General features: G+C 45.5%; 1 protein-coding gene and 1 pseudogene across 1 annotated transcript; one reads left to right on the forward strand and one right to left on the reverse strand.

Moving 5' to 3' along the window:
- The first annotated feature begins 1,005 nt into the window (after window positions 1–1,005).
- LOC116313088 (mannose-specific lectin-like) lies at window positions 1,006–1,883 on the forward strand. The gene is made up of 3 exons (XM_031730660.2): window positions 1,006–1,098; window positions 1,201–1,294; window positions 1,390–1,883. Exons 2-3 carry the CDS (start codon window positions 1,205–1,207, stop codon window positions 1,648–1,650), a joined length of 351 nt encoding a protein of 116 aa, XP_031586520.2. The 5' UTR covers window positions 1,006–1,098; window positions 1,201–1,204; the 3' UTR covers window positions 1,651–1,883.
- A 15,959-nt stretch (window positions 1,884–17,842) lies between these two features.
- LOC116323930 lies at window positions 17,843–19,472 on the reverse strand (annotated as a pseudogene).
- Between the last annotated feature and the right edge of the window lie 6,983 nt (window positions 19,473–26,455).

Raw genomic sequence — 26,455 nt, forward strand, 5'->3', positions numbered from 1 at the left:
GATTGCAGCATTAATCTCTTCTTTGGAAATCCAACATCTCTCTGTGGGTGCTTGCAGGTTCAGGAAAGTCCAAGCTTTTAAGAAAATTTGTGATTAGCGAATGGTTGGTTGGAGATTCAGAGGAGTAAAGCTTCGGATAATATTCCCTAAACGTGTCATTGATTTTGGCATGATCAGTAACGAGCCCGTCATCAGAGTTAATGGCAGTTATACACTGATGCAGCTTTAGACCCCTTATTTGGTTAGCTAGAAGTTTGCCCGATTTCTCCCCATGTACAAAAAAAGTACTCCTACTCTGCAAGAGTTGCCTCTCCACGGCATGAGTTGAAAGAAGTTCAAATTTGGTTTGGAGTTCAATACGTTTCTTGTAAACCTCAGTCCTTAGTGTGTGCACAGGGATGATCTAAGCCTTTAATTTTATCATATAATTCTTGCCTTTCTTTTAAGTTTACCCTCTTCATATTAGCTGTATATGAAATGATCTGTCCTTGGAGATAGGCCTTCATTGAGTCCCAAACTAAAAGGCTAGAAATATTCGGGGAAAGTTTTGTGTCTAAAAAAAAAAAATTTGGTTATTCATAAATCCCAGAAAGGTATTATCTGTTAGTAGTGTGGGGTTAAAACACCAACTCCTGTCTGTTCTAGGTAAGACAGGCATAGATAGAGTCAAAACTAAGGGAGCGTGGTCTGATATAACTATGGGACGGTATTCACAGGCACACGTGATGCTGGTCAAATAGTTATCTAAGAAAAAAGTAGTCTATCCTAGAAAAAGTGTGATGGACGTTAGAAGAAAAAAAGAATACTCCCTGTTGGCCGGAAGACAGGGAGTACAACACGTCAGCGATTGGAGTGCAATAACTCATCCACACACACACACGCACGCACACGCGCGCACACGCACACACACACACACACACACACACACAGACATGCACACACACACTTCTCAGGAAAGGCAATCCCTTTACTGTGAAGGCCAGTGACTGTCGCTCCACCCCCAGTCAAGATGATATAAAGATGGAGTGATGTGCTTTCAATTTTAACACTTCCCTTCTCTTCTGCTTGCAGACCGGCTGGTGTGAAACATTCAAAACTGTAAGTATTCTACGTATCTCTACTGACTGATGGATTCACACATTACTGATACTTTTAAATTCATATTGTGGATACAAGCTCATTTATATTCTCTCCTTTTAGGATCATGAGCAGAAACTTCTTGTCCAAAAATGATGAGCTCCGCAGGGGAGACTACCTGGTGTCCAACAACAAGCAGTTCAAAGCTATATTTCAGGTGACTAATTTAAATGTTATCAGTTCAGAAGCTCATAAAATCCTTGTTTCCCAGTCATGCGTGTTGACATTTTAACGTATAATTTATGGCTGCAGGATGATGGTAACTTTGTCATCTATGGCTGGAAGCCTTTGTGGGCTTCGGACACCTATGGATCAGATGCTGTCCGTCTGTGCATGCAGGCTGACTGCAACCTGGTCATGTACAACAACTGTGACACGCCTAGGTGGCACACAAACTCTTCCAAACCTGACTGCAACATGTGCCGTCTTCAACTGACTGATGACGGCAAACTGGTGGTGAACAGAGAGTGCGAAGAAATCTGGAGCTCTGAAAAGTCCAAAGGCATGAAGTGATGCTTGTGTGCGACCGTCCTTTGGCATAAACCTTCAGCAATGCTATTAAAACAACATATTCCAGTGCATAAACAAGCCTTTCCTTTTTCTTTCTGGTTAGCTTTGGCCAGGCTCTGAATTTCAGCTCTGAATGTGCACGTTCACTCTACAGCTCCCGTGCTGCTGTAAAACACAAAAGATTGTTACCAAGTGGCAAAAAAGAAATAAAATGAAAGGTATTTGACAAACCTTGAGTCTCTCTGTGTCCCTCTCTTGTTCTGTGTGTTTATATTTCTGCCATTAGACAGAATTTCTTAAATATTAATATTGTTGCAAAGGTGTAGGAAGCAAGTGTGTAGCTGATATCAAAACTAACACAGATTTTGTAGATTTCTCCATTGACCATTAGACACATTTTCATTTTTATTTCTCATACAGGAGAAATACATACAGTATTTCTGTACTGTACATACTCATACAGTTACATTGTAACCTTGGTTCTCTGAGTGAATCTCTCCACTCCATTACATATTCCAAATGGACGAGGTATGACACCCCCCCCGCCACCGCCCTGGTCGTGGCGTGTGGATATGTCTTTAAGACACTCTGGTTAGCCCAGTCACACCCCAGAGCTTATGTATAAAACAACTGCGATAACGTGAAACCGGTGATAGTTTGATTGGGACGCATTTCCGAGCGGCCTGAAGGTGGAGAGATAGTCTCTCACTCAGAGAACCAAGGTTACAATGTAACTGTATGTTCTCTATCATATTGAGACTACCTCTCCACTTCGTTACGTATTCAATATGTATGGGGTAACTCTTTAAGACACCCCGCGAGGAGACAGTGCAACCGAATCCCAGAGTGAATGTATCAATGAATTATTTATAAATGTAAATATATACAGACGACACCCCGGTCAGGGCCTCGCCAGACACAAAGCCGAGCCGGAGGGCAGAGGCATCAGCCTGCCAGACCCAAGACTGGCCTGCAAGTCCTGCAAGACGCAAGGACCGCAACTGAGCGGCCTCTCAAGGTCAGCCCACGAGCCACTAGGCCACGGGTATTCAACTAAAACTTGAGGAGGTCCAGTTAGAGAAAATCTTCTCAACCAGAGGTCTGGGACATCATAATCTCTAACTTGCGTTATGATTGTGATACAGAAACAGCCTATTTTTTATCAATATCTGAATGTATGAACAATAGAATGACAGATCAATGAAAATACAAGTTAAAAACATTTCGACAAAATTTATTGTTAACACTACAACACACAGTAGGCCTACATTAGATATAGGGCTGTAGTTTAAAATGAATTAGAGAAAGTAAATAAAATGGCTAAACTGTGCATCTTAAAAAAAAAGTGCTTAATTTGTAAACCATCAGGTTTGGTGATAAAACAGTGTTCACAGTGCATAAACCAGTAAAATGTGATGCAAAAGTTTATTTCTTCCCCATTGTTTTTATGCGTGTTTTTATTAAAAATGTTCCATCACTTAGGAGTCTTAAAGACAGAACAATTCCAGGTTTATTTATGACAAAATAAACACTGTGGTGGAATCTTCTGTTAATAAAGTCTGCAACACGGTCAGCTGTGGTCAAGCCATTTTAATTACTGCATGCAGTAGAGCTGACACACATCAAACATCATGGTTCTACAGTCATGAGAGCTCCGAAACAGAGGTGGTGCTTCCACTCCTTTATGCATTCCAAGGAACAGGGAGGAAATCACAAACTGATCATACCTCACATCACACGGCTCGCTATGAGACCTAATGGAACAATGGGTCTGCTGTTTTGTGCCCTTGGCGTTATCAGCACCTGTAAAGGGAGTTGTCTTCCCCAACTAGGTTCAAGGTTCAAGGTTCTTTATTCGTCACATGCATAGTTATACAGGCATAACACACAGTGAAATGTAACCTGACATGCTCCTCGACTTGTGCAAAGGGGGGGGGGGGGGGACATTACATATAATATATACATTAGGTGAATGTGCAGTAGTAGCATGTATGCAGCAAGCAGGTGCATTCTTTACATTAAGTGAATTAAATAAGAATAGACAATCTGACTATTTTTAAAATTAAAGGAATTTGAAACGGGGGGGGGGGGGTTGGTTTAGGGCCAGGATGGCTTGGGGATAGAAGCTCCTCTTGAGTCTCTCTGTCCCGGATGATGAGGAATCTTCTTCAGAAGTTGGAACAGTTTGTTGCCAGGATGGGACGGGTCCTTCAGTATCTGCGCTGCTCTAGTCCGGCATCTCCTGGTGCAGATGTCCTGAAGCGGGGGGAGAGCAATCCTGCAGCAGCGTTGTGCTGTACGGATCATTCTCTGAAAAGCTTTTTGGTCCTTAACAAAGCTGTTCCCAAACCAGGATGTGATGTTCTGTGTGAGGATACTCTCCACAGCGCCTGTATAGAAAATCCTGAGGATCTCTGGAGAGACCCTGAACTTCCTCAGTTGTCGTAGGTGGTACAGATGCTGCCTAGCCTTTTTGGTCTGGATCTGAATGTGGGCAGACCATGTCAGGTCTGAGGAGATGTGGACACCGAGATACTTTAAGGACTGCACCCTCTCCACTGGAGCTCCATTGATGATAATGGGCTTGTAGTCTATGTGCTGACTCCTTCTGAAGTCCACCACCAGCTCCTTGGTCTTGCCAGCGTTCAGCTGGAGATGGTTGTCCTGGCACCATGATGCCAGATTCTTCATTTCATCCATGTAGGCCGCCTCATCGTTGTTGGAGATGGCGCCCAACACCACTGTGTTGTCAGCAAACTTCAATGGTATTGGAGTTGTGGGTGGCCACACAGTCTGAAGTGTAGAGGGAGTAGAGCAGTGGCGAGAGGACACATCCCTGTGGTGCTCCTGTGTTGAAGGTGATGCTGTTAGAGACGCATCTACCCACCCTCACCACCTGAGTTCTGCCAGTGAGGAAGTCCAACACCCATGCACACAGACGGCTGTTGAGTCCCAGATCCTTCAGCTTTGTGAACAGTCTCCTGGGCACTATTGTGTTAAACGCTGAACTGTAATCAACAAACAGCATTCTCACATAGTTACCCTGTTTCTTGTCCACATGGCTGAGGGTGATGTGCAGGACTTGGGCGTCCTGTGGATCTGTTGGGTCGGTAGGCGAACTGGAGCAGATCTGTGGTGTCTGGGATGGAGGAGGAGATGATGTTCTTCAGCAGCCTCTCGAACACCTTCATTACTACCAAAGTCAGTGCAACTGGTCGGTAATCGTTCAGGGATGAGGGTTTGCTGTTCCTGGGCACAGGGATGACGGTGGATCTTTTGAAGCATGTGGGGGCTGAAATAAGTTCATCTAGTTTTAGAAACTTCCACTGAACAGTCTATTACAGTGTCACAACTAAGCATATGCATAAGCACTTAAATACTTTAAAATGAGAATAATAGAAATTTTCTGTTACATCACAGAGTCAAAATCTTTTAAACAACCATGTCTCTCACTCAGTGGAGCAGACAGATACCTGATAATGAGGACCTGCAGTGTTGTTGGAAATGCTGAAAAGGACAAAACTCAGGTCTGTGTCAAGGTCTGGGTGAGTCACAATAATTTTCCACAGTCCCTGCTCTCCACCTCCAGTCTTTATCACTCCTCCCAGGATCACCACCTGAGACTAATCAAGCCAGCTGTATTTAAGACCAGTGTTCACAGTGTTCAGGGAGTAAGCAGGGAGCCATTTTAGGCAGTCATGAGCAATCGATTCAGTTCCTGCTAGCCCACCACAAAACAATTATCGACGGTTTCAGATTCTTGCGGCTGTTCACAAACTTCAACCCAGTGCCGTACCAGATGTTGAACCTGCTGCTGCCGCTCCCAACCACCTGCCTGATTACACCACTTGCACCTAGTTCAGTCAGTCAATCACTTGCTCCCAGTTTTCGTGATGCAGCCTCCCTGGAACCCAAGCTTTATTCTGGAGAACCAGGTCTGTGCGGAGGGTTTTTGCTTCAATGCAACTTAGTTTTCAGCCGCTTGCCTTGCTCTTTCCCTGTCTAAATTTTTCATACCTAATTGGAAAGTTTCAAAGACGAGCTTTACTTTGGGCTGAAGCTTACCTTTGCGCTCGGCCGCTGCAGCTCTGCTCCTTTGATGAGTTCTTGGAGGAGCTAAAGAAACCTTTGGTCACCCCATCTCTGAAGGCAGCGTCGCTAGAAAGCTTTTGAACCTTCGGCAGGACAGATGTAGCGTCGCTCACTTCCTGGTTAAGTTCCGGACACCTAAGGCTGGTTGGCCGGATCGAGCTCTACAGGGGGTATTTTTACAATCATTAAATGAAGCCATGAAAGATCAGTCAGCATCCCGGGATGAGCCAGCTTTCTTTGAGGAGCTGGTGTCTCTTGCTCTTGGTATTGATAACAGGCTGAGAGAGCGAGAGAGGGAGAAGAACTACAGCTCCCGTCTGCCACCGCTTTGGCCGTCCCCGGCCGCTGCCTCCGTTGTTCCGCTGCAAATTCACACCCCGGAAGTCGTAACACGTGCCGCAACCAGCGACCCGGAACCGGAACCGATGCAGATGGGACGCTATCAGATGCCACCCGAGGAAAGGGAGAGGCGTTTTCAGTCCCGGTCCTGTTTCTACTGTGGCGCTGCCCATCATGTCATTTCAGCCTGCCCCAAGAAAGTACACAGGTCCGATCCGCCACTAGTTTCGGAGATACGGATGGGCGGAAAGCAAATAGATTCTAGGCCCCGTTTATAGCTACCAGTCACACTCTTGTTTAACCTAAAGGAACATGCCTGTCAAGCACTTGTAGATTCAGGCGCCGAACAGTCTCATTGACAGTGAGCTAGCCAGACAACTGAACATCCCGCTTGTTAAGCTAGATCCGCCCATTCGTGCCAAAACCTTAAATGATCAAGTTTTTCCCCAGATCATTCATCGCACTGCACCCATCACATTACTCACCTCATGAAAACACAGAGTCTCTCACCTTTTTCACATTTCATTCTCCAGGTACACCACTCATCCTGGTCTCCTTGGTTGGAGGTTAACAATCCTCACTTAGATTGGTCCGGCCAAAAAATTGTTAATTGGAGCCCATTCTGTCAAGCCAACTGTCTCATTTCTTTACCCACCTGAGGCTTCTAAAAGGTCGTCTGAGGAAAACACAACCCCTGACCTCTCCGCTGTTCCCTCTGTGTATTATGACCTGCGGGAGATTTTCAGTAAAGATCTTGGCCACCCCATATACCCTATGATTGCTCCATTGATCTGTTACCTGGCTCAACCCTCCCTACTAGCCGCCTGCATAACCTGTCACAACCAGAGCGTGCGGCCACGGAGAAGTACATAAGGGAGTCTCTCGCAGCTGGCATCATTCGGCCAACTTCTTCCCCGGTGGGGGCCAGGTTCTTTTTTTGTTGACAAAACGGACGGCTATCTCCGGCTGTGTATTGATTTTCGTGGCTTAAATGACATTACAATTAAGAATAAATATCCTTTACCCCTCATCAGTTCCACGTTTGAACCACTCCATGTTGCCAAAGTCTCCACCAAACTCGACCTTAGAAACGCATATCATCTGGTTCGGATCAAACACGGGGATGAGTGGAAGACAGCTTTCAACACACACCTTGGACACTTCGAATATCTGGTCATGCCATTTGGTCTCACTAATGCTCCTGCGGTGTTCCAGATACTGGTTAATGACCGCCACTGGGACTTCTTGGACAGGTTCATTTCTGTTTAACTAGATGACATTTTGATTTTCTCCAGAAACCTTGAAGAGCACCAAGTTCATGTCTGGGCAGTCCTCCAACGACTGCTGGAGAACAAACTGTATCTCAAGGCAGACAAGTGTGAATTTTATGCATCATCAGTTTCTTTTCTGGGATATATTCTCACAAGGGGGCAGGTGAAGCCAAGGTGAAGGCAGTTATTGAGTGGTCTGCTCCTTCCTCTTGCAAACACTGCCAGTGTTTTCTGGGCTTCGCAAATTTCTATCGGCAGTTTATCCGGAATTATAGCCAGGTAGCCGCACCGCTGCACAACTGACCACCAAGCTCCCTTTCATCTGGTCACATGATGCAGATCAAGCCTTCACTAAATTGAAAGAACTATTTACATCCACACCAGTGCTAATTCACCCCGATCCTAAGAAACCATTGATAGTAGAAGTCGATGCATAAGTGCTGTCACAACACTCAGGCTCTCCATCCAAACTCCAGCCCTGCTTCTTTTTCTCGCGTCGTCTCTCCCCTATGGAGAGGAATTACGACGTGGGAGACAGAGAGCCCCTCGCTTTCAAACTTGGACCCTGGCACTGGACCAGCAAATCAACTATATGTCCCCACAGCAGACTGTTCAAAGGTGCTTGACTGGATCCAAAAGCAAAGTTTGCATGCCATCCCAGAAGAGGTAGAACAAACTCACTCATTAAAAGACATTTCTGGTGGGAAACTATTGACAAGGACGTTAGGGAGTATGTAGCCGCATTTTCCATCTGCACTAGAAACAAATCCAACACTCAGCGCCCAGCCGGACTATTACAACCACTCTCCGTTCCTCATCGTGTCAGGATTGCAAGAAAAAGAGGACCCAAAATGCGGAGCTCAGGTTAGCAGGGTGAACAGTGCGTTTATTTACAGTGTCCAAAAAGGTGCCACAAACAGTTAAAGGTGCTATCCAAAAGGTGTTCCAGTTAAATCCCCAAGTGCTCCTTCGTCTGTGCAATCCCGTGTGTGAGTAGTGCTTCCCGATCCTCCTCTCCGAGCCAAACCCAGGTGAGGAAAAAGCAAACACAGAGTTAGCAGAGCTCTTTAACCGACTAACAACTTCCCTTAAGTAACGAACGCTACCGGCTTGGAATAATAATCCAACATCGACTGTTGCCGTGCATCTTCCTTATATACCACAGCTCTAAGATGGAGGCTGATTAGAATGGTAAATGGACTGGCTCTTATATAGTGCTTTTCTACTCTTCTGAGCACTCAAAGCGCTTTACACAACTTGTGCATTCACCCATTCACACCAGCACATTTGTCTAAGTGCTTCTTTTAGTTAACATTCATACTCCGATGGATGCATCGGAGAGCAATTTGGGGTTAGTATCTTGCCCAAGAATATTTGGCATGCAGACTAGGGGAAGCCAGGAATCGAACCACCAACCTTCCAATCAGTAGGTGACCTGCTCTACCACCTGAGCTACAGCCACCCCGGCAGCTGGCAGAGTGATCCAGTGCAGGTGAGGCCACAGCCGAGCGGCGGAGCTTCCGGGTGGAAGGCCGTCCGAGCCACGCCCTCCCCGGAAGCGCGAACTTCCTTAAACAAACCCCGCAGCTGGGAGAGAGGAGAAACCGGGAGAAAATACACACAAAAATCCAGATCGCCCGGGGAGGACCGTCCGACCGTGACACATCGCCCATGGTCACACATCTTACTAGACTTCATCACTGATTTGCCTGTCTCAAATGGTAAAACAGCCATTCTCACTATAATTGACAGATTTTCTAAAGACGCTTGTTGGGTTTATCTAGGCACAAACCACGCTGGAACACGAGACACTCAATAACTGCACGACAAAACAAGGCAAGACAGAGCTCTTTGTCTTTGTGGCTCATGAGGGAAGTCAGCCCAGGCCTTCACCTGTCCTTAGCCAACTTCGACTGATTCCTTCGCTACAGCCCTTTTTATTGTCAGCAAGCAAACATTCATGAATATGCAATTACAAATACATGTGACATTCTTAAGCAGGCATATCTGAACAACATCAGTGTCTATATTCTGTGTGTGTGGGTGTGTGTAGGTGCATGTGTGTGTGTGTTTCAAGCTATACCATACATAGACATACGACCTTTCAATGAACTTAAAATGTGTGTATGAGGTATGCAGAAAAGCAGAAGTAAGCGTCTTGCTAAACTATAAAAACAGGAACTTGCAATGGGTCATGTCTCAAATGGACATTTAAAGGTGTGAAGTATCTTCATGTGGTCTAGACCTATTAGCAACTGATATTTTTTCATAGGCCAGTTCTTTTTTTCAGTTTATGTTCTCTTTTGGCTTAGTTTTTAATGAAAGACAGCATCTCAATTCATTATTGTGTAGATGTCAATTATCTGTCCTGTTTTTATTCAGGTTTCCTAATTTTATGTTTCCTTTCTTAAACTCTGTAATTTCATCCTGTGTTGGATGTTATTTAATTATTTTAGATGTACAGCATATTGGTCAACAGCTGTACTTCAAATGTGCTAGGGAAACAAACTTGACTCACTTCATGAGTGTGTATGCGTCTTTGTGTGTCTGCATGTGTTGGACATCACGTCTTTGCATGGAAACCGTCAGGTATGGTGATAAAACCCTTGGTGAGTGTGTCTGCGTCTTTGCATGTAAACCGATATGGTGATAAAACACTGTGTGTCTGTGTCTTTGTGCGTTTGCATGTGTTGGACGTCATTTTGGTGGGTTCTGCACAGTCCAGATGCACAAAATGATGCTTCTGAAGTCATGTATGAAACAATCTTTGCATGGAAACCGTCAGGTATGGTGATAAAACCCTTGGTGAGTGTGTCTGCTTCTTTGCATGTAAACCAATATGGTGATAAAACAATTTGTGTGCCTGCTTCTTTGTGCGTCTGGATGCATTGGATGTTGCATTGAAAGGTGACTCTAGAGACACCTACTGACCTACTGTAGCAATAACAACCAAAAATGTGATTCTGAGAGTGTTTTTGTCTCCAGTTTTTACAGGTTTTAAGTTTTGTCATTAATATATCTGTTGAATACATTTGACATTAGCCAAGCACATGCTGTGCCCTGACACATATTTTTATTTTTCACAGTTTTTTCCTCTCAGGTAGTCCCACACCATTCAGAAACACTGTGCAAACACCATTCAAACATTAACTGCAGGTAAGTCACGGCACTAATGGTCTCATTGTCTTTTGCTTCCCGCTCCTTTATAGAGACACCTACTGACCTCATTGGTTTCCCCCCATGTTTGATTTCCTCCGCCTGCATTTCGTCCCTCAGTCATGTTTGTATGTGGAGTTTATGGCTCATATCAAACTGTGTATAGACCATGTAAACAGACCAGTCTAACCCCGCTGTGGTTTTTAAGTATCAAGTAAAAATGACTTTTTTTGCAGTTTAATAACATCCATCCATTCACTTCCGCTTATCCTTTTCAGGGTCACGGGAGGCGCTAGAGCCTATCCCAGCTAGTTTAATAACATGTATTTTGTAATTGCCAGAGTGCATCAGAGGGACAGCTCAGGATGAGCGGTTTGGAGAGAAAGTTTGAGAGACAAGACTGAGATGGTTTGGACATGTGGAGAGGACGGATAGAGGATATACAGGATAAAAGGTCATACAGAGGGTTGGCGTGACAGAGGAGGATGGCATTCACATGGTGATGCAGAGGCAGATGATTTCCTGTGGTGAGTGAGCAGCTGAAATAAGAGGAACAATAAAAGAAGAAAAACATTTAAATGCCAGAGCTGTAACAGGGACAGGTTTCTCAATGTTTTGCATCATCCCTCTCTTTAACAAGACTTTTTAACCCAGTAAAGCCAAGTGCATCATATTTGATACATGAGTTCTTGAGACTTCTACTTCATCAGTTACTTTTTTTTCTCATAAAACGAAACATAGAAATTGTACAACACATTTTTAAGCAATAAACTGAAAAAAATAAAACAAAAAAGCCACATGTAGCAAATATGATACACATGAAAACTCAAGAAGCTGGGAGAAGAGAAAAAATGTCATTTTGGTGGGCTCCACATGGTCCAGAGGCACAAAGTGATTCTTCTAAAGTCATATATGAAACCATTTTTGCATGTAAACCATCATGTATGGTGATAAAATGTGTGTTTTTATTAAATATGTTCCATCTCTTCGGCGTGTTAAAGAGAACAAGTCCAGATTTAATTATGAGAAAATAAACACAGAGTCAAAAACTTTTAAACAACCGTGTCTCTCACTCAGTGGAGCAGACTGATTCCTAACACGAGGACCTGCAGTGTTGTTGGAAATGCTGAAAAGGACGAAATCAGGTTTAAAAAAAGAAACGGCAATAACATGTATGTTAACATGTTCTATAGGCAATAAGACACTGTCCTCTAATCCATCCAAAGCATATAAGCATAAAGTTATACACAGTCTCTGGTTGTCATGGTTTTTTGTTAATTCCATATTATAGCACTAACTGATTAAAGTGCGGATGCTGAAACCACTTGTGCAGCACAGTCATTGCGAAACAAATGCTGCTTCTTTCCTGTGTTGAAGTCTTGTCTGTAGTTTCTTTATCACACCAAAAACTAGCACACATGAGGTGTCTGACAAGCATCTGCACTGACAGTTCATGAATCCACTAGGACGTCACTCGTGGTCAGAGTCCAAGAGTCTGAGTGTTTATGCTGCAGAGGAAGAATATGATTCAAATCAAATGATTATTATTTGCAGCTGCAAAGAGAGACCACAAGGTGTCGCTCTAATGCTTCTGTAGTTTATGTTCATGTGAAAAAATTCACATAAAAAGAAAATTACTACCTTTGAAAATCTCCTTTTTTCCTAATCACTTATCCAATCCAGAGTTGTGGTGAGACTGGAGCCTATGCAGGTGCCAGGAGGTGAATGGTAAGGTGCACCCTGGACAGATTAGCAGTCTATCACAGGAGTAACACAGACACACAGTCATTCATGCATGTGTTTGGACTGTGAGAAAAGGCTGGGGTATCTGAAGAGAACCCACGCAGGTACAGGGAGAACAGACTGACTCCACACAGAAAGGCTCCAGCCGGTGGGCGGATTCAAACCCAGGACCTTCTTTCTGTGAGTTGACAGTGATAAATGCTGCACCGCCATGTTTTAAACATATTCATACTGTTTTATAACCTGCAATTTCTAAACGCTAACAACAGTTTTCTACAATACACAGAAACACATAAACTCAGTTGCACTAAGAAATAAATATCATGTAATCCTGAGCTGCATTTATAGGCAGGATATTTAAGGACATTGTGGACATATTACGACTTCTTCTGGAAAGCGTTTCAAAACTGAGGAGATCATTCTTTGAGCTTTGATAGGGTGTTTTCGTCCAATATTTTCATAATGCCGATGTGTGTGCGGGTGAACGGGGATAAACTGAAAAGCAGCTTTATTAACTTAAACTGAGAATGAATTCATCCAGACTTACAAAAGAAACAGCCAAACAAAGAATCCAACATTCTGCACGGACGGACAAGACAACAAGCAGACAGCAACTGAGGAATTAAATACACACAAGGCAATTAGGGAGAGAGGAAACAGCTGGGGAAAAGACACAGGTGAACACAATCCAACAAGACAAGAGGACACAAAACTAAAAAAAACCACACTAAATAAACAAGACTAAGACGTGTGAACTAGACAGAACTAAACAAGACATGACTGAGGAAACAGAAAGGGAGGCAGGAACAACCAGGGTTTCATAAACCAGACTGAAACAAAGACATGCTGCTATCAGAAAGTATAAAAAATCAGAACACAAAAGAAGGCCTAAGCCAAAGACTTGTAGGACTTTAAACACTCCATCTGCATTAATCACAGATGGCGTCGTTGAAACTGCACTTTGAAATTTTGAGGACCAGCAGGTTTGTTACCAGACTGTGACTTGCCAGAACAATGATCCCTCTAAGCTGCGCACGTGCGCAATTGCGCACTGCTGGAATGGTCTCTGCGCACAGAAAATCTGCGTTGCGCACAAAAAAAAAATCTAACCTGAATTGAAATTAGAATTAAAACTTTAACAATTCTGTTTTGCAGTGTTAAGTGACTGGCTGCTCCCGTATGGGATTAGAACGATGCCACCTTATCCCATAGTCCAGCCAATGATGCGATTCACATTCGTATATACGCAGCCAATCAATGTTGTTGACAGGCTATGACAGCGTCCTTATGTGCCGACACCGGAGTTTTAGCTAGCAAATAGTGATGGGATTTCCGGCTCTTTTTAGAGAACCGGCTCTTTCGGCTCGGCTCACTAAAAAGAGCCGACTCTTTCGGCTCCGAGCTGGCTCTTCAGGTTGTTTTGTTACTTTAATTAATTTATTATTAACAATAATATAAAATTATGCACAAAAGGAATTACTAATGTAAAAAAAAAAAAGTGGTTTTATTTATATATGTTTATATATAAATATATGCGGTGGCCCCTAGAGACAAAGCACGTACAAACTCCAAAGCATGTGCAAACTCCAAAACGCATTTCTAGGGTTAACTGACCTTCCAAAACAGAGCTACCTAGATCACTTAAATTACACAATTGAAAGCATATGTGTATTGTTTGTGTATTTATACACAAGCACTCATATATATTCAAATAATTTAAAAAAAATGTTCATTTACCTGTTACTACCACACACCAAATCCGGTTGTTGGTACTTGCTGGCTTGTGTAGCCACTAGGTAACAAAAGCTCAACACTGCGCCTAGCATCCTGGAGCACTTCTGTTGTGTTTTGTACGTGTTTTGGAGTTTTTACGTGCTTCTGAGTTTTTACGTGTTTTGGAGTTTGTACGTGCTTCAGGGTTTATACGTGCTTCGGAGTTTGTACGTGCTATGGAATTTTTACGTGTTTTGGAGTTTGTACGTGCTTCAGAGTTCGTACGTGTTTTGAAGTTTGTACATGCTTTGTCTCTAGGGGCCACTGTAAATATACTTTCATTTATTCACTCCACATAAAATGTAATAAATAAATCATATAATACAAAAACCAACTATTCACATTTCAACTTTTAACTATTTAAATTTTCAGCTTTTTCCTTTTAAACAAATTTGAAGTGAAACAACACAAAACACTGCAAACCACAACACAATTAAATATAAATTAAAATATGAAAACAAAAAGAAGCTGCACATTCTCTGTCATATGGGCCTGCATGAATCGACTTTCTGAATCCTTTATCATCCGCAACTGAAAATAGTTGTGGACCATTACTATACCTTTCTAATGTGACGTTGTTGCCAGTGTTGCCAACTCCTCAGTAAGGAAAATCGCTATTGGTTGTCCTAAAAGTCGCTAGAAGTCGCTAAATGACGTCATCACCTAATTTGCATAATTGGTCATGCTAATATAATTGTAACCTATGTTGTTGGAGAGAGAAATAACATCGTGGAAGAGACATAAAGTGAGTAAAAAACGTCCTAAATGCATTTAGAGTTTATTTAGAACTACAAATTAAATTTCTTTTAGCAATTATTGTTTTTTTTAATGTCACAATTCCAACCCTGCTCCTTCACCCGGGCTTGGACTGGCAAAAGTGATCCGAAATAGGCACTCTGGTGGAGTTACTTTGTGTGTGTGTTTATAAGTAGTTTTAAACCTACAAAACAGCATAAGAGTAAAAGAGTAAAAGAAGAACTGACTGTGTTACAGCACCCGCTGCTTGTTGAGAGTAAAAGCGTTACGCGCTTTCACGTCTTTTTTTAGCGACTTTTTTAAGAAAAAAAGTCGCTAGGGGGTCTGAAAACTCGCTAAATATAGCGACAAAGTCGCTAAGTTGGCAACACTGGTTGTTGCCCCTGGCTCTCTTTCTCTCTCTTTCCCTCCGTCTCTGTTCCTGTGCTACTGCGAGTGTAACTACCGCCCCTCCCCCCTCTGCCCAGCGCAAAGCACAAGGCTCGCGTGCGGAGTGAAGCGGAAAAAAAGTGCGAGAGAGAGGGTGAGAGAAGGAAAAAAAAAAAAAACCACGGCTCGCGATAAGGAGCCGGCTCGCGTCGTTCACGTCAAAGATCCGGCTCTAAGAGCCATTTCGTTCGCGACCGACACATCACTACTAGCAAAGCCGCGTGGCTGATGTGGAGTGAAGCCACGTTAATGACGTGTACAACCATTGGAGATGTGAGCAGGACAGACAGAAGAATTGACGGAAAAAGTGTGGACTTTATACCAGTTTTTAAATTGTGTTGATAGGCCACGTAAAACCAGAGTTGTGATAAAAAAAAATATGCAATGTTTGGTTTTCTTCCTGAATACTATTGTTGTTTATATTTACTGCGGGACGAAATGGTAAAAACTAAGTTTTATAAGGAAAAAGGCTCGAAAGCGCTCTCCGCCTGTGAGCAAAAACACCCCTCTCCCGCTTCCCCTTTCTTATTCGTCCAAAAAAGTACCATGTCAACCAATCAAAAAATGATAGGGCAACGTGGCATCTAGTTGTTAAGAAACGGGGAATTTTTAGGAGTGATGGCGGTGTTTTGAGATGTGAGAGATTTGAGACGTTTAGCGCAAATCTTGTGTAGTTATTGTGTAGTGTAGTCAATAGTTTTGTTGGTGTGTCAGAAAAATGAGGCAACTGCTGAATGTTACAGGTGTTACAGGAGTGATACATCTCCTGTTGTCAGGCCTGCAGGTATCAGGCTGTTGTTCTCCTTTATCTCACAGTGGACAGAAATTATTTTTTCGAGTGGCACAAATAATTTGTGTGGCATCAGATTTCATGCAGAACAGCTGATTGTTCTGTAAATAGTTTGAAATTTTTATTTAAAAATGCATTGGCTGCATTAAAAAAAAGCTGCAAAAAACAGTGTGTTGTTTGCCAAACTGAGTTACTTTTTTGAAGAAGTAACTATATAATTAATTGCCCAGCATTGCTCATTATATACTGTATTTTGCAGACAGAGAGTTACAGGACTCTCCCAGACCACAGACTCATACTCATAATACAACTCAGAGCTTTATATTTAAAAAAAAAAAGAAAGTTGTGTTTTCTGTTAGGATGCCTGGGTCGTTGACCCAGAGGTTTGAGTTTATTATATTATTTATCATTTCTAGTCTTTGGTTTCTTTGTCTGTGTTCTGTCTTATGGTTTACGTCTCGATTCCCTCTGTTGCAGTGCCTGCGTGTGAGTCTGTGTCTTTAGTTCAGTCTGTGTTATGTTTCCTGTTTTATTTTGAAGGTCCATGTCTTATGTTAATGTATCTGGTTTTGCTTCCTTTGTCTCGTTAGGCCTGATTTGCCCCAGCTGTGTTTCCCTCCTGTTACCCATTCCCTCATTGCTCCCTCTGTGTATTTAAGCCCTGTGTTTCTCTGTGTCCGTGTTGCGATCTATCCTTATCTTGCTGTGTGTTCTGTTTGCGTAAGTTTACTTTGGAGTCTTAGTTTTGTTACTTTTTTGGAGTTCAGCATTAAAGCTGTTTTGAGTTCACGTTCTGCCTCCGAGTATCTGCACATTGGGTCCTCTACTACCACTCCCACCTGCACACAGCCTTCACATAACATTTTTGAAATTGGAGTTAAAGTTAGTTTTACTTCCAATAGTGTTAACATACTACACAGGTCAATGACTAGATTTTTTTTTACATTTTCATTGTAAATGCGCTAAAACAGTTAATTAAAAGTAGTCTAACATAAATGTAACTGCTGTGATTTGATTTTAATAAACCATGTAACTTGGATGGATTAGATGCTGGCGTGACCACAGTGCACACGTCTGATGTCGCTCACAGTGGTCCAAGGGATCGCTCAGGGAGTTTGTTTGCTCAGACACATGAAAAATTAGAGGGAACATTGTTGCCAGAGCATGTCAGTACATGTTAACCCCTGTTAGGCCCTAAAAAAAATGCACCCTTTAAAGGCCCTAAGGGCCCAAAACGGCCACGCCCCAAAAAGTGCAATAAAAATATTATATATTCATATTTCTTTCCACTTTAAATTGGTCAGTCTTTTAAAACTACTTCTCCCTGAAATATTCATATAAAGTTTTAATTATATTTTCGTTGTTTTAACCCTTTAAATCCCAGTTTTATTACATGAGCGCACTGTTTTTTTTTAGCCCCAAAAAACAAAAAAACTAAATATTTTCCAAAAAAAACATTTGAAGTAATATTCGTTTGTTATTATAATTAGGCCTTTAGATGGACCAAAGATTGGCACCAACATTCATTCTGATCAATTACTATTTTTTCTAGGAGCACAGTAAATGTAATATAATGGTGATCATGTTTTCACTTTTTGATTATGTTAACTGCTTATTAGCACTTATTATTTACTTATTGCTTATTACCACTAAATACTATTACCTTGTTGTGTTCTAAAATAAAATAAAAAAAATATGAAAATAAAAATACAAGATCACTTTGAACCAGAAAACATTTATTTTTAGAACAATGAACATATACTGTTTGGAATGGGGAAAGGTATGAGAGATATGAGAAAGAGATAAAGAGTGAGAGATGGGGGCTGGGGGGGGGGGACAGTCCTGCTCAGGTGGAGCAGTTGCTGCAGATGGTCATGCTGTGGTCCTTGCATGCGGCCTTCCCACATTTGCAGCAGGTGGTAATGACCCTCCTTCTTTTTCCTGCGCAAAGGTCACATCGCTTCCTCACCTTAGATTTGATGGCTGCAGAGGGGCCTGGAGAGGGACCTGCAGCAGCAGCAGCACCCTGCGCATTTTTCACAATCTCTGCTGTGTGGGAAGAGCGGGGAAGTCGCTCTCTCTTGGCAATGTGCGGTTGAACTAAGGTTTCTCCAACCTCCTCGATGTAGAGCCTCCTTCTGTAAGCTTTGCTTTGCTGCCAGGCTGGGTCAACCGCGGTCCACAGGACGTAACCATTATAGAGCGAAATGTCAATCAGGTGGTGGAAAAGGGCTAACGGCCACCGCCTCGTTCGCCTTCTACAGGTGTAGGTGGCAACAGCCTAATAAAAAAACAAAACACACACACACAAAAAAAACATTAAACCTACGTATATTTTACACAAGAATATATGAGCAAGAATGAATAAATTCGTGCGCAACTGATGCGTAATGACACCTACCTGATCAAGTTTGTCCACACCTCCCTTGGATTTGTTATAATCCTTTATTATGTGGGGCTTTCTCTTGGGGTCGTCGCATACTCCTGGAGTGCGGTGTTTGGAGCTCAACAGGAGGACATTTCTACCGCGGCGGGGGACGTATGACACGGCCGTGTGCGTCGTAGTGAAAGCAAAGACGGAGGAAAACACTCCTCTCCCCCTTGTCTGCAGCAGTTGTGGCGGAAGCTCGGGCTTGTTCTTCCTAATGGTGCCAACCAGGGTATTTTTTTCACCTGAGCAGCTCCTCTGACAGAGGGAAGGAAGCAAAAAAATTGTCACACGTGACGCTGTGTCCCTGGAGCCCCTCTGTCAGCTCCAGAACCACTCGCATCCCCTGGTTGATCTCGCGCACACCGGCTGCTTTGCCCGTGTAGAGCTGCAGTCTCCAGGCATAAGACGTCTCTACGTCGCAGACCGCCCATACCTTCAGACCATACTTTGCTGGCTTTCTCGGCATATACTGCCTGAAGGCGCACCTCCCTTTGAAAGGAATAAGTTGTTCATCCACACAAATTTCCTTGTTTGGGCAGAACATCATCTGGAGGCGATGGGTCCACATATCCCAGATTTTGCGAAGTGGACCCAGTTTGTCATCACGGTGTCTTGGTCTCGCAAGTTTGTCGTCGAATCGCAGAGCCCTGGTGATGTAGCGAAACCTTTTCTCGGACATGGTAGCCCGAAAAACCACCCGGCCGGATTTCTCACTCCAGAGACTGAGTGTTGATTCGTTTCGGGAACGGTAAACACCGGCCAGAATTAGTAGCCCCACATACGCACGCAGTTCATCGCTGTCCACGTCTTTCCAGTCAGCGATAGCACGTCTCCCCTGGAGATTGGTCATTGAGACGATATGCAGGATAATTTCATCGGTGACAAAAAGACAAAAACTGGATTGTGGGTCACTGATCCGGGCGGTGGCATAAAAAGTAGGTCCGGCGTGTCCTGTGGCCGCTGGAACGTAGCGGAGCGTCTCAGCGTTTGTAGGAGACCACTTTATTCCATTTTTGGAAATCCACCCTGCTGATTCTTCCTCCATCTCTCCGCTCTCATTTTCAGACTCTGATCCATATGAGTCGGAACCGGACTCCTGCTCCTCCGTTTCCTCCTCCGAAGAAATCTCCGCGTCATCCCCGAATCCTCGGTGGATGATGAGGCGCTATCCTCGCACTTGGGGTCCAGCATCATTTGCAACGCTTCCTCCGTGTTGTACCGTCTTGCCATTGTGAAAAAGGCTACTCCCGCGCTACTGCTCATTCTTATAACCACGGCTTTAGTGCAGCTGCATAAACAACCTGAGCTTGCAGACAAAACAAGTCTAATTTGGCTTTGGTATTAGTTTTATATTTGATTTGTTTGCATTGCAGTGTAGACTTCAAAAGGAGAAAAAACGTTTGAAATTAGACACACACTCTTTGATTCTGAGGTTAGACACACACTCCTTTATTTTTTTTAAGACACACACACATTGATAGTGACCCAAACTCATCATTTGAGCAGAAAGACACTGCTGTAAATGTGGGATTTTCCAGCTGTAAATGTTGTATTTTCCAGCAGGTGTCAAATGTGAAACAAGGGCGCCACCTGGTGGACAAATAAAAAAAAATTACAATTCTAAGGCCCTTGCTTCAAAGTGACAGTGAAAGTGTCATGGTCCTGATTCTGCCGACTCAGTGTTTTGTGTTTCCTTATGCTTTTGTTTATTCTGAGTATGTGTTCTGTTATGACTTGCCATTTGTTAGGTTTCTGTTCCATGCTTGCCTCGGGCCCACTTCTGTGTTCTGTCGGTCTATAGTGTCTCACTGTCTGCTTGTGTACCTGTCGGTTTAGTTCAGTGTCTGAGTTTCCTGTTTTATTCTGAAGGTCCCCGTCTCATGTGAGTGTGTTCAGTTTACGTTTCCCCTGTCCCGTCAGCTCTGATTTCTCCCATGTGTGTTCCCCTCCTGTCTCTCATCCCTTGATTACTGCCATGTGTATATAAGCCCTGTGTTTCCCTTGTTCTCTGTCGCGTCGTTAACGTCTCCTACCCTCTAGTTATCTGTGTGTTCCGTCTGCTAGCCTGCCTGTCTGCGTAGTTTATTTCTGTATTCTCAGTTTAGTTAAGTTTATGCACCTTTTTCTGCCAGCAATAAAGCTGTGTGTTTTTGAGTTCGCATCTGCCTCCGAGTCCTGCATTTTGGGTCCTTTCCCCGTGCCTGCCTGCACACAACCATGACAGAACGACGTGACCAGTACACAGACCCAGCGGACTCACGGTGGAAGCGCAGCTCCCGTTTTGACGGGACCCGGCTAGCGCTTGGAGGGCCTCCGTGCTGCCGTTCCTCGCTAGCAGCCTACCCTTCGGCCCGCTCATCTGCTTCCTCCCCTCGGACGCCCCGGTCTCGCAGAAAACGCTCCAGCCGGTCCCGGGAGGATTACTACGAGCCCGCAAGCAACCAGCTTACGCCGGCTCAGGCATTCTATAAGATGTTAGGGATTATTATCGTGCCACCCGACTCACCCAGCGTTTCCACATCACAGCAGGAGCAGCCTCAGCCGAGTCATCCCTCGTCGCATTCTGCCAGCGCTGCTCCCTCTTCTACGAGTAAGTGGCGAACGCGCCGCCAGCACTCACCGCTCCAGCAGGAGCCTGGGACTCTTTTCGAACAACCGCCTAGGGTGAGTGACAAAGTCTCGCTACATTCGCCTTCTGTGTCGAGGGATAAACAGACTGTTTCCCCCAAGGCCGCTAACGCCGGCTTCATGAACTCTGGGACTCGTGTTTCTCCTGTTGGGGAAAATGAAAGTATTCGTTTTGAGAGCGATCGTTTTCCCGTTGAGTCAAAAGACTGTGCTTCTGATGCTCCTTCGGACCCAGGAGTTAAGACTGGAAGTGTTTATCCTGGGGCTATGGCTGTTCAGTTAGCCGCCCGGCCCGAAGCTCAGTTAGCCGCCCGGCCCGAAGCTCAGTTAGCTGCCCGGCCCGAAGCCCAGTCACCACCTCCACCACATTCAGCCTCATTACCCATAGCACAGTCGCCACCTCCACCACATTCAGCCTCATTACCCATAGCACAGTCACAACCACAGCCAGACTTACTACAAACCTTATTACAATCCATAACCCAGTCAGTGGCTCAGTTGGCAGAAGAGTTACTAGCCTTATCATCAGGTCAGTCTCCAGTGTCCTCATTACCTGTTGTTCAACCATCTTCTCCACCGCTAGTTTCATCCTCTCCTCACCCGATACTTCAGCCTGTAGCAGCCCAGTCCCCTGTAGCTCAGTCATTCTCTCAATCACCAGTTCCACCTTTACCACAACCACCACTACAACCTGTTCTTCAGTCAGTTCAGTCTCGTCCTGTTCTCCAGTCTGTTCAGTCGAGTTCAGTGCACTCTCTTGTATTGCCAGCACCTCAGCCATTAGCACTGCCCGCTCCTCAGCCACCATCTCCACCCACTCAGTTTCAGGAGGAGGATAGCCCCACATCGACTTTTGCTGCTCCTCAAGACCTGGCTAAATCGGAGACTTTTACTCTTTCCGGGGCCTCCCCAGAGGTTAAATATCAGCATTCAGTTAACTCTGGCCCCCTGGACATACAGGGAGTGCAGAATTATTAGGCAAATGAGTATTTTGTCCACATCATCCTCTTCATGCATGTTGTCTTACTCCAAGCTGTATAGGCTCGAAAGCCTACTACCAATTAAGCATATTAGGTGATGTGCATCTCTGTAATGAGAAGGGGTGTGGTCTAATGACATCAACACCCTATATCAGGTGTGCATAATTATTAGGCAACTTCCTTTCCTTTGGCAAAATGGGTCAAAAGAAGGACTTGACAGGCTCAGAAAAGTCAAAATAGTGAGATATCTTGCAGAGGGATGCAGCAGTCTTAAAATTGCAAAGCTTCTGAAGCGTGATCATCGAACAATCAAGCGTTTCATTCAAAATAGTCAACAGGGTCGCAAGAAGCGTGTGGAAAACCAAGGCGCTAAATAACTGCCCATGAACTGAGAAAAGTCAAGCGTGCAGCTGCCAAGATGCCACTTGCCACCAGTTTGGCCATATTTCAGAGCTGCAACATCACTGGAGTGCCCAAAAGCACAAGGTGTGCAATACTCAGAGACATGGCCAAGGTAAGAAAGGCTGAAAAGCGACCACCACTGAACAAGACACACAAGCTGAAACGTCAAGACTGGGCCAAGAAATATCTCAAGACTGATTTTTCTAAGGTTTTATGGACTGATGAAATGAGAGTGAGTCTTGATGGGCCAGATGGATGGGCCCGTGGCTGGATTGGTAAAGGGCAGAGAGCTCCAGTCCGACTCAGACGCCAGCAAGGTGGAGGTGGAGTACTGGTTTGGGCTGGTATCATCAAAGATGAGCTTGTGGGGCCTTTTCGGGTTGAGGATGGAGTCAAGCTCAACTCCCAGTCCTACTGCCAGTTTCTGGAAGACACCTTCTTCAAGCAGTGGTACAGGAAGAAGTCTGCATCCTTCAAGAAAAACATGATTTTCATGCAGGACAATGCTCCATCACACGCGTCCAAGTACTCCACAGCGTGGCTGGCAAGAAAGGGTATAAAAGAAGAAAAACTAATGACATGGCCTCCTTGTTCACCTGATCTGAACCCCATTGAGAACCTGTGGTCCATCATCAAATGTGAGATTTACAAGGAGGAAAACAGTACACCTCTCTGAACAGTGTCTGGGAGGCTGTGGTTGCTGCTGCACGCAATGTTGATGGTGAACAGATCAAAACACTGACAGAATCCATGGATGGCAGGCTTTTGAGTGTCCTTGCAAAGAAAGGTGGCTATATTGGTCGCTGATTTGTTTTTGTTTTGTTTTTGAATGTCAGAAATGTATATTTGTGAATGTGGAGATGTTATATTGGTTTCACTGGTAAAATAAATAATTGAAATGGGTATATATTTGTTTTTGTTAAGTTGCCTAATAATTATGCACAGTAATAGTCACCTGCACACACAGATATCCCCTAAAATAGCTAAAACTAAAAACAAACTAAATACTACTTCCAAAAACATTCAGCTTTGATATTAATGTGTTTTTTGGGTTCATTGAGAACATGGTTGTTGTTCAGTAATAAAATTATTCCTCAAAAATACAACTTGCCTAATAATTCTGCACTCCCTGTAAAGAAGCCAGCTGAGGACTGCACCCGGCCGTCACTGCCTGAGCAGAATCAATGCTCTGTGCAGCTGCAGTCTGCTGTGTGTTTGCCAGAGGCCCGTGTGCCTGCTGATTCTGTTTTGTCCCTGCCAGAGGCCCGTGAGCCTGCTGGTTCTGTTTTATCCCTGCCAGAGGCCCGTGAGCCTGCTGGTTCTGTTCTGTTCCTGCCAGAGGTCCGTGCGCCTGCTGGTTCTGTTCTGTTCCTGCCAGAGGCCTGCGCGCCTGCTGGTTCTGTTCTGTCCCGGCCAGAGGCCCGCGTGCCTGCTGGTTCTGTTCTGTCCCGGCCAGAGGCCCATGTGCCTGCTGGTTCAGCCCACGTGCCTGCTGGTTCGGCCCTGTGTGTGCCAGGGGCCCCGGTGCCCACTGGTTCTGAGACTGTTTTCGCTGGGGGGCCCGAGGAGCCCGTCCAGCCACCTGCCTCGTCCGCTGGGGGGCCCGAGGAGCCCGTCCAGCCACCCGCCTCGCCTGCTGGGGGGCCCGAGGAGCCCGTCCAGCCACCCGCCTCGCCTGCTGGGGGGCCCGAGGAGCCCGTCCAGCCTTCTGCCTCGCCTGCTGGGGGGCCCGAGGAGCCCGTCCAGCCTTCTGCCTCGCCAGCTGCAGCCTCCTCATCCTCGCCAGCTGCAGCCTCCTCATCCTCATCCTCGCCAGCTGAAGCCTCCTCATCTGCTTCGGCACCGCCAGCTGCAGCCTCCTCATCTGCTTCGGCACCGCCTGCAGCTGCTGCTCCGGCACCGCCTGCAGCTGCTGCTCCGGCACCGCCTGCAGCTGCTGCTCCGGCACCGCCTGCAGCTGCTGCTCCGGCACCGCCTGCAGCTGCTGCTCCAACATCCTCATCGTCGCCTGGTGCAGCTTCTGTTCCAACATCCTCATCGTCGCCTGGTGCAGCTGCTGCTCCAACATCCTCATCGTCGCCTGGTCCAGCTGCAGCTCCAACATCCTCATCGTCGCCTGGTCCAGCTGCAGCTCCAACATCCTCATCGTCGCCTGGTCCAGCTTCACCCACGCCGTTGCCTGGTCCAGCCTCTGCCTCATCCGCTTCATTGGCTCCGTCTGGTCCAGCCTCTGCTTCAGCTTCTGCTTCAGCTTCTGCCTCGTCTGGTCCAGCCTCCACCTCACCTGGTGCTGCGGGGGCCATGCGGCCTTCAGGTCCCCTACTGCCACCTCCACATCGTCGGTCATCCGCCAGGCCGCTTGTTGGGCATCGTCGCCGCTGTGGACGGCCTCCTGAACGCCGCCACTGCCTTCCGCGTGGCCGGCCCCCGGACTTGCATTGCCGCCGCCGCTGCCGTCCACACGGTCGGCCCCCGGAACTGTTTCCGCACCACTGGCTACTGCGTGGCCGGTCTCCGGACCGGCCCCGCTGCCTTTCACATGGTCGGCCTCCGGAACTGGACTGTTTTGGCCTCCTGCGCTGTCGGCCTCCGGGTCGGCCCCCTGAATTTGACCGTCTGGATCTTTCTGGACTCCGTCCCTCCTTCCTGGACCCCCGCCGCCCGCCCTGGTTGGGTTGTTTTCTGTTTTTTGGACGGTTTTTGTGTTTCTGTTGGGCTGTCTTGAGCCAGCCCTTGGGGGGGGGGGTACTGTCATGGTCCTGAGTCTGCCGACTCAGTGTTTTGTGTTTCCTTATGCTTTTGTTTATTCTGAGTATGTGTTCTGTTATGACTTGCCATTTGTTAGGTTTCTGTTCCATGCTTGCCTCGGGCCCACTTCTGTGTTCTGTCGGTCTATAGTGTCACATTGTCTGCTTGTGTAGCTGTCAGTTTAGTTCAGTGTCTGAGTTTCCTGTTTTATTCTGAAGGTCCCCGTCTCATGTGAGTGTGTTCAGTTTACGTTTCCCCTGTCCCGTCAGCTCTGATTTCTCCCATGTGTGTTCCCCTCCTGTCTCTCATCCCTTGATTACTGCCATGTGTATATAAGCCCTGTGTTTCCCTTGTTCTCTGTTGCGTCGTTAATGTCTCCTACCCTCTAGTTATCTGTGTGTTCCGTCTGCTAGCCTGCCTGCCTGCGTAGTTTATTTCTGTATTCTCAGTTTAGTTAAGTTTATGCACCTTTTTCTGCCAGCAATAAAGCTGTGTGTTTTTGAGTTCACATCTGCTTCCGAGTCCTGCATTTTGGGTCCTTTCCCCGTGCCTGCCTGCACACAGCCATGACAGAAAGTCAAAAGATGACATTTAACTTGATGGTAATGATTGGGCAGTGAAAAATAGCGTTTATAATGGGTTTCAATGGGCCCAAAACGTCCACTAGGGCCTTAAGAGGATGTGCATTATTAGCTTAGCCACTGAAGCTAATTTAAGGAAGTCAGACTTAAATTTTGAAATAAAATTATACCAAACTTTTTTTTGGAAAATTTGGCTATATTCCATTCAACACAGTGCAAATGGCTTGGAACCGAAAAATGCAAAAGCCACAAAAAGTCCACAGGGCCTTTTAAACACTTTTACTAACTGCAGGCAGACGGACAGGCGCTCTGCAGGTGGGATTGAGCCCTGTAGTTGGTGTCTAGGCGGGCGATGCTTGGACCGATGCGGGACAGCAGCTCCTCAAACTGGGCGAGGGAAAGACGGCGGTACCGCTGAAAGCGGCCGTCATCCAGGCGCAGCTCCGGGAGCAAGTGGTGAAACTCACCAAACTGCTCACGCTTCTGGAGGACCTGATAGACCCAGGTACGGTGAGGACGTCCTTTACACCGCTGCTCTGCTCTCCACAGTAAATAGAGAAGGGAGACTCTCTCTCTTCAAACGCTAGCTCGACAGCTGCCATCTTGCAAACATACTGTCTGGCACTACTTCCTCCCACATTTCCGGTTCACGCGAATAATTCGAGTTGGACGCGCGTCGAGGTGTGAAT

Source organism: Oreochromis aureus, linkage group 9 (assembly GCF_013358895.1).
Source record: "Oreochromis aureus strain Israel breed Guangdong linkage group 9, ZZ_aureus, whole genome shotgun sequence".
Taxonomy (NCBI): domain Eukaryota; kingdom Metazoa; phylum Chordata; class Actinopteri; order Cichliformes; family Cichlidae; genus Oreochromis; species Oreochromis aureus.

Excerpts from the sequence above, each read along its gene's own strand:
- LOC116313088 (XM_031730660.2), top strand. The coding sequence starts at position 1,205 with ATGAGCAGAAACTTCTTGTCCAAAAATGATGAGCTCCGCAGGGGAGAC. Across the intron at positions 1,295-1,389 it reads AGTTCAAAGCTATATTTCAG|GATGATGGTAACTTTGTCAT; the intron begins GTGACTAATTTA and ends TTATGGCTGCAG.